Source organism: Nematolebias whitei, chromosome 11 (assembly GCF_014905685.2).
Source record: "Nematolebias whitei isolate Nwh7 chromosome 11, NemWhi1, whole genome shotgun sequence".
Lineage (NCBI taxonomy): Eukaryota > Metazoa > Chordata > Actinopteri > Cyprinodontiformes > Rivulidae > Nematolebias > Nematolebias whitei.
Genome location: NC_056508.1, coordinates 37,702,856 through 37,711,955, shown reverse-complemented (window position 1 = coordinate 37,711,955; position 9,100 = coordinate 37,702,856). Strand labels below are relative to the sequence as shown.

Below are 9,100 nucleotides of genomic sequence, written 5' to 3'. Positions count from 1 at the left end.
TTATTATTATTATTATTATTATTATTATTATTATTATTATTATTATTTGCTATAAAGTACTGGTACATCTATTGCTGATGAACACTATGATGAAACATTTTTCCCCTATGGGAGTGATGGTCCTCTGTTATAGTCAGACAAGAGAGTCACTAAATGATTTGAAGTATATGAAATTTTTTACATGAAAATATTGCTGTGATTTATAAAATTCTATTAGACTGGACAAAGCCTGATAACAAGACATGCACAGCGATGTTTCAGCACAAAACCCAACAATCAACATTTGGAAAAGTTGTTCCATAAATGAAAACAAAGCAGAAAACAGTTTTTCCCCCTAGTGTTTTGTAAATTGTTGTTTTTGTTTCTGTTTTTTCGTTGGGTTTCGCTCTAGTTTTCTCTGAAATCTTGTTGCAGTCTTTGTTTTGTCGTGTGCGTTTTTTCCTCCAGTGTTTCTGTGTTGTGTCCCTGTTCTGTCCTCCTGTAATTTTTTTGCTTCTCCTCTCAGGTGGAGGCATACGACGCTGACAAGCTGAACTACCACGGCGGGTTACGGGTGTCATTCGGCATGCAGTTGATGGCGGCAGCAGAACGAATCGAGAGGGAGATCCCATCCATCAGCTGGCCCTTCCTGCTCCTTCACGGCGACACTGACAAGATCTGTGACATCCGCGGCTCCGTTATGATGCATGAGAACGTTGCAAGTACTGACAAGAAATTTAAGGTGAGTGTGGTTTTGATTAGATTGTTGCCCGTTACTGAAGGTGAACGTGTGTGTGTGTGTGTGTGCGCGTGCGCGCGTGCGTGCGTGTGTGGAACCATTGGACAAATGTTAATGGATCTCTCCAAAAGTAATCATTGAGTGCACATCTACAATTGATAACCTTTAACTCAATTCAAGATGGCTGCCACAGCCAATTGATCTTAGAAAACACAAACATGGCTGTAACTGATTAATTTATTGAAATTTACAAATATTGGACTATTTTTGTGTGGTAGTAGCTGAGACTTATACACAAAACATACTACACTTTACACATCTCTGCATAAAATTTGTCTTTCCTTCAAGAAATATCATATTTTCCGGACTATAAGTTGCTCTGGAGTATAGGTCGCATCAGTCCAAAATGCCTCATGAAGAGGAAAAAACTATATATATGTCGCTTCGGAGTATAAGTCACATTTATTTAGAAGTGTATTTCACAAAGTGCAAGAACAGACATTTAATCTGAAATAACAATAACACAGAACCTACGTGATCCTGAACAGGCTTAATTAACATAACAAGCAAACAAGTCTGACAAGTTACCGGTAAATTAGTCATTCTCATTCCACATCACTTTCGGGGACATTTTACTTGTAACTTTTTCTCAGTTGTCTCTAAGTGACAGTGTTGCCAGGTGAGAAATGTAGGATTATCGTACTAGAGACATAAAATTATCGTATTTTGAGGGAAATTATTGTACACCCGTCATAACCAAAATAACAAATCTATTTATGCACTATAATGGTGATGGGTCCGCTTCCAGACCAGCTCTGCTTCTTCTTCTTCTTCTTTTCTTTTTTCTTTTCCTCACTCATGGGGCGGGCGCAGCGGACTATCAGCCAATCATGGCCGTTGTTCTGAGGCAAACGCAAACACGTCACTCGTAGGTAACATTTAGAAAAGCACGATTGGCTGGAATTTCCAGCCAATCATGCATTTGTTTGCGGACACAGATGCCTTCAGTGTTCACAAAAAAACTCAGACAGGCGGTTGCGAGAGGCTGATGACAACTTATTACAACCACACATTCACGGAATGGTCAAATTATCATATATTTGGCCTTTTTGGGGATTATTGATCGTACAGAGGGCAAAATTGTCGTACAAATATGATAATTATTGTACACCTGGCAACACTGCTAAGTGATGTGTTTTTTTTTTTGGGGGGGGGGGGGGGGTTGGGGTTAGCGGTAGAGGAACAATAAGTCGCTTTGGACTATAAGTCACAGGACTGGCCAAACTATGAAAAAAGGTGCGACTTATAGTCCGGAAAATACAGTACTTGAATTATTTAAGATTTATTTACCGTTCTTCTCCCCGTTTTTTTTTTTTTGTAATTTCAAAGGTCGTTTTGACACAAAGGGAGGAAGAAATATTTGCATTAAATTTAAAAATCACTGAACTTTTCTAGCATTTGTTTGTCATAAAAAGCAACTTCAACAATTTATTAGTAGCTCCTCTCTCAACAGCCTAGTTTAATATGTGTAGATTATGTAGAAAAGATCGGCACCTGAAAGAAGCCGCTTTACATTTAAATAAAACATCTTTTCAGCTGCTGAATGATAAAATGCGAATAAACAGACTGATAGTTGTTTACAACCTGTTTCTCGTCTAGAGAATGAGTTTTTTTAAAGGAGGGATGTTTGCGCGCAGTGTTATTGGAAGGTTTATCACAAAGAGGAGGACAAATTAGTGATAAATGTGTGAAGGAAGATAAGTGAACAGGGTGGATTGAATTTTCTTTTCTCCTGCACAGTAGAGTTACTGTAAGTGCCGAGCTCAAGGCTCAGGCAGAACTTTATCATATGTGTAATGAAACAGAAGAATAGCAGGTTTTAAATCAGAATAAAAATGGTTTAGTTGTGTGAGAGGTGGGGTACACCCTGGACAGGTTGCAAACAACTGTTTAGTCTCACCCACACCAAGGGGCAATTTATTGTTACCAGTTAACCTCTATTTCCATCTTCTACCACATATCTGTAGTCAGGTTGCAGAGGCAACAAGTTCAGGAGAGGAACCCAGACATCTCTCTCTCCACAACTCCCAGCTTGTTCTGGGGGACCTCATAGTGTTTCCAGGCCAGAGAAGATGCACAACCCTCCAGTGACTTCTGGATCTTCCCCGGGGCTTCCTACCAGTGGGACGTGCCTGGAAAACCCCTAAAGGGAGGCATCCAGTAACCATCATAATCAGATGCCTGAACCACCTCAGCTGACTCCTTTTGATGTGGAGGAGCAGCGACTCTGAGCTCCCTCCCTCCTAAACATATCTTTAAGGCTGAGCCTGGCCACCCTGTGAAGGAAACCCATTTAGGCCGCTTGTATCCAGGATCTCGTTCTTTTGTCATGATCTAAACCTCATGACCTTGGATAAGGGCCAGAACATAGACCAACCAGTGAATCGAGAGCTTTGCCTTTCAACTCAGCTCTTTCTCCTCCACGACTGACCAAAGCAACACCCTCATTACTGAGGACGAGGCTCCAGTCCATCAGTCCATGTTCTGCTCCATCCTACCATCACTAGTGAACAAGATGCCCACTTGAACTCCTCCGCCTGATGCAAAGTCTCCCCCGTGACCTGGAGGGGGCGTTCCACACATTTCCTATCAAGAATCTTGGTCTCAGATTTAGAGGAACTGACTCTCATTCCAACTGTTTCACGTTCAGCTGCAAACTGCCCCAGTGCACCCTGATGGTCTTGGTCTGAAGATGCTAGCAGAACTACGTCATCTGCATAAAGCAGAGATGAGACCCTGAGGTTCTCAAATTTTGTTTTATTTTATTTTGCCTCAGAGTCTCTGAGAGATATATAGTATTAGACCTGATTTATAAGATCTAAACAAAAAAAATTCACATTTTAACACCAGCTTCTGATTTTTCAGATTAATGAATTAGGAGGAAATTATCTTTGGTTGAGTTCTCAGCTCCACACCCACAAGATGTGTGAACAAAAATAGATTTTAGCATTGCAAACAGTATGAAAATCAATATTTACTCATTATTCCACTTAACTCATCACTTATTGTTAAATAGCACATATTGCTTGTGTACGCATAAGTAATGTATTTAATCCAGCTGGATCACAACTCAATTCCCACTTGTGAAGAAACAAAAACCCAGATTTTCATAGGCTGATTCTAAAAGGCAAAAGCAAACTGTGTTTTTGCTTCTGTGTGTGCATGTGGCTGTCTGCCTGTTAGCAAAATAGTTTATGAACCACTAGAAGGACTTTAATTAAACATTTGAAAAGTAATCATTGGGTGGACATCTAAGCCAATTTAAAATAGCCTATAGAGCTAATTGATATTAGCCAACACAAAAGTGGCTATAATTCACTTTCACAGATAATGAGCTAAAATTTGGTGTGGTAGTTGCTGAGAATCATTCACAGCGCATTCTCTGCATGACATCTCACAACATCATCTGCGACTGAGTATTATTTTCAGTGTTTAACCTAAACAGCTACAACTGAAGCTGACCTTCGTGTGAAACTCATGAAAAGTGACAATTAAGGCCCTACTGTGTGTGTCAGTGGTTTAAAAATGACAGAAAACACTTAAAACGTCTGTTTTAAGACAGTTTATTTTTACCGAGTGCATTCATTTCCTTGAAATGTTTTTCAGATCTATGACGGAGGCTACCATGCGCTCCACCACGACCTCCCTGAGGTTGCTGAGTCTGTGCTGAAGGATGTGACCAGCTGGATCACAGAACGACTGCCGGCTGCAACCACGCGGCACCAGCAAGGCTTGTAGATTCTTAACTCGTAGAGCTCAGTCAGCGCTCCAAGGAAACTCACAACCTTGTGCCGCCAGGCCTGCATAACTTCCTGCCAGGAATAAAATACTACTGCATTCCTCTGTCCTAGAGATGGACACTGTATTTGCTGTATGAAAGGTTAAATAACTCAATCCTTTGGGCATCTGCTGAACTTTCTTCTTGTGTTTGAGTAAGTCAAACCGATGATTTATTTTAAGCGATGTTTTCTGAAACTCCTGAAACTCAGCAGCAGTAGTCAGTTTCCCACCTGTGATCAGGGATGTGCCTCATGCATTAAATCTGATGTGCTTATTTGTTTTTAATAGGGCTGCTTTTGTGGGCCATGAATCAAATCAAGCTTAAATCTCACTAAGCTACGGTTCAACGTGCAATAATGAAGTTTCCACCTTTTGGTTTAAATAAACAAATCAGAGTTTTAAATTTTTATTAAGAAATACATGATTAATTTTCAAATGGGCATTTCCTTTTTGCCTTCCATAAACAGGGTTTGAGGTCAGGACAGCAGGTCGGGAGTTTCTGTTAGATCAGTTCAAGTTGGATGATTTAAGAGAAGCTGTCAGCTCCAGCTAGCAATAGTTTATTTCTTCTTTGTTCTGACCTTCGTTTTATCCTTTCCCCTCCCCAAATGCCAAGTTTTCCCTCTTTAACAGACAGAAACTTATTCTCTAAGCTCCTGCATATTTATAACAACCCTGTCTTCTCCCACACGTCTCTTTTGTTTGGTCTGCAGACAGATGATTGGCCTGAAGACAGATGGTTGGCACATGAACATTCTTTAAAGATTGCTGTTGTTTATTTAAATTCAGCCAAACCAAATTGTTTAAAGTCAGCACAAAAAAAATGATTAGGCCTCTTTTCTACCTATTGAGCCAACTTGAGGGCTTTTTAATATTTGTTAAAGAAACTGTAATCAATTTATTTCTTGTTGTTTTAATTACTTCTTGACTTGACTGTAGAGGGTGAAGCAGTAGTGACTTTCTGTGCAGATGGGAATCGTATAAGATGTCAAAGGTCAAAGGTCATTCTCTTTTTGCAGCCCCTGACCTTTAATTTAGAGCCACGATCGGCTTCACTGTTAAGAGTCATGCTTTTCAATGTTTACCTTCATTAAAATCAGACTCCAGCTGGAGAACTAGAGGGAAACACCACCCTGTTAGTGAGAATAAAGAGCATCTGTTTGCTTAGTGCAAAGTACCTTAAAGTACAAAAATCATTATTCAGCTAATTAGCCATTGAAATCTCGAACTCAGAATGAAGCCGTTTAAAACAAACAAACAAAAATTAAAAAAAAATACTTTTTTGTTGTTTTGTTAAAAGTTAAAATTATTATTTGTTATAATTGTGTGTTTTTCTTCAGGCGGGTTGCAGAAAATCTTGAAACAACTTCTGAGGTTGTGATTTAAAAAGAAACTGTCACCCAAATATGAAGAAATAACATTATTGAAACTGACAGAAAATAATTACTGCGTCCAATTAACATGTGGACTTGCCCCAATTCAATATGGCTGCCACAGCCGAGCCACTTTAACAATACTGACTATAAATTTGTCCGTTTTAAATACACGGCGCTAAAATTTGGTGTGGTAGTAGCTGAGAGTCATTCACAACTCATATTCCAAGCACTAACAAATCATACAAGATTGTCCAATTTTTATTTTATTTTTTTTCGAGGTCTGACCAAAATAGCTATAACTGTCATTTCTCAGTATAGGGTGCTCTTAGTTTAAAACACTGACGTAAAAAGATGCAATATGCATTCCTTCAAGGATTGGCAGACCTTTAATTCATATTAATGTTTGAAATAAAGATCTTTATATACCAGACAGCTATAATTAAACAACTGATTGAAACAGTTCTTGTCTCTATCAGTTTGCTCTAACAGTTCTACCTGATATGAATTGTGACTTTAAATATGTTAGCTATAAGTTCACAAGAACTGTTATTTTTGGTAGCTCCTTAATTATCAGCTAGACACTGAGCTCCATTATTATGTGTTGTCATGCAAACTGTAATTAGGAGCTACTATGCCTGATAGTTCCACAAACCAATGGAGTGTATGAAAATTTCTGTCTTTCAAGACTCTCTTAGCTTCATGCATGGAGGGAAAACTATTGGCTGTTTATGAAGTCAGGCAGTTTTCTCACATCAATCCCTTTTGTAGGCTTCATGTTTTATTGAACAGAAGAGAATATACAACACATCCTGGCGTTTGTTTTATTTTTTTTTAAGTTTGTGTTTCTTTAATCATTAACTTGTGCAGAAAATGTAGAGGACATGGTGTGGTATCCATGGTGACTGATCATGTTGAGGCTCAGCACCAGTCCTACAGCAGTGATTCTTTTTTTTTTTTTTACTTCTATCTATCAACATGTCTGATCACCAGGGTGATCCCAACAAGAAGGATAGAATGGGGTCTTTTAGACTTTCACTTTGTGTTCTCGTCCCAGCTCACCCTGCGTCACTGCATCGCATCTGCTGTTTTTATTTTTTTCTTCTACTTATTTTTACTGAATGTGGTAATGTACGCTCTGTTCTGTCCATCACACACACCATTGTTCTGTTACAGATTCAGATGTCTTGTACACAGACACCCACACTGCCACACGCTGAACTATCAGCAGCAACAAGACACGTAGTCTTTTATTTATATATGTTGTTCTTTTGCCTTACAGTTGTCATTTTTGTCATTTAAAAATATTGGTACCTCAACACTTTGTGTGCCAGAGCGCTTCTTTAAACTGCTCATCTCAAAGTTCTGATGATTTTCAGTCTTTATACTTCTATTATGATAATAATGCTGTCCTTAGAAGGCATTAAAACAGCTATAACTCAGTCAGCTTAACAGATAATGAGCAAAAATGTGATGTGGTAGTAGCTGAGAGTCCTCTTCAACACATACTCTGAGCATGACTTGTCATAATGCATGCGCCTGCAATTGCACGCAATGTCATTTTCAAGGTTTGCCCAAAACTGCTACAAAATTATTTCTCATCATAAAAATGATCTTAGTCTCAAACGCCGTCATAAAATATTCATTTCTTCAAGGAATGCCAGGACTTTAATGGTGTGTGCGTTAGAAATTTAGATTAAATAACTTTTAAAAGCCTTCTCAGGACATCTGCAAGAATAAAGCAAAAAAAATAGAACGAACAAACAACAGAATTAATAGAAGGAACAAGTTAAATGCATCCCACATCTTTAGTTTTGACCGGTTTTACAGATAATTCTGCCACAACAAACATCAGATAATATTACACGGGGTGCAGACATAGATGGAAATGTAATGTATTCCTGATCCCCTGCAGGAGACAGACTCTCAAACCCGACCTGAAACTGCAAGCACCTCAAATACAATCTACTCCTGATTAGACTGCAGCAGACGCAGCACACACAAAGGCTGCACAGTAGCGGCTGTATTCAGACTCCTAATGGCTCCCCTGCTGCACTGCATCAGCACAATGACTTCAGCTCACTGTGTCATTTCAAAAAGCCCTACCTGTCAGACTACATGAGTGGATATTACGGCTATTGTTTGCTCTGAGCATGGAGGGAGATGGAGATGCAGTGAGTGTATGAGAGAAAAAGAGAGGAAAGATGATGACAGTAACCATGGCAGCACTTTCCCCCTCGTCCCCTGCAAAAAATAACAAAGAAGGAAAAATCAGTAAAAAGAAATGCCTTCATTAATTCTGTGGGAAGTGTGGCAGATGGGTCTGCGCTCTCAGGGCTTGTTGTCCATTTGCTGCTCTGAGGATTCCCTTTTGTGTGAGTGCTGAGATAAGAGTCTAAATAACCAGCATCAGCTCAGTGAACAATCAGAACTGCATGATCTGAATTCAACAGGCTTACGCTTCAAATTAAACACGAGCGATTTCATGGAGGGTTTTTTTTTTTTTCGACTTTTTTATATGTTCTCCATTCTGTTCCATGTTCTCATTGAACAACGGTGCATGAAGTAAATTCAAACACTTTTCTTCTGGATTTCATTCCTAATTGCCTTATTCATGTGCAATACCCAACACGGTCTTCATATCCTCTAGAGCAGGGCTATTCAAGTGGTGGCCCGGGGTCCAAATCAGGCCCATGGTTGAATTGAGTTCAGCCCAACAATGGGTTCATTTCAAATAAAACTAGTTTTTAAACCATAAAACAAACTTACTTAATGATAACAGCTGGATGTCTGGCCCCTGAGCTCTTAGCTCTCAGTAACTGTGGCTCCCTGAGCAATTTAGCTGAATAGCCCTGCTTTAAAGCCGTTTCTCCTTACAGTAATCGTTTGCACTGACATGTGTTGTGTGCAAATGTCCCATAGAAAGATAGCCACATACAAAACGCTGTTAATAACACTCAACTGCTGAGATCCATCTGAGTCAGGACAGACGTTCTGCACTGAGTAAAGAAGAGGTAATAACGACAGATAGCAACTGAGTTTTGTTTCTTTCTTTTTTCCTTTTGACTTAAGGACTGTTTCAAAGAAAATAACTATTATGTAAGTTTATATATATATATATATATATATATATATATATATATATATATATATATATATATATATATAT

At 38.9% G+C, this 9,100-nt stretch overlaps 1 protein-coding gene across 1 annotated transcript in view; it reads left to right on the top strand.

Annotated features, from left to right (window-relative positions):
- Nucleotides 1–4,593, top strand: part of mgll (monoglyceride lipase) — a 43,823-nt gene extending 39,230 nt beyond the window's left edge. The window contains exons 7-8 of the mRNA XM_037684975.1: nt 506–721; nt 4,385–4,593. Coding sequence (XP_037540903.1) covers nt 506–721; nt 4,385–4,516 — 348 coding nt within the window. The 3' untranslated portion in view covers nt 4,517–4,593. The remainder of the gene's footprint in view (nt 1–505; nt 722–4,384) is intronic.
- The last annotated feature ends 4,507 nt before the right edge of the window (nt 4,594–9,100 follow it).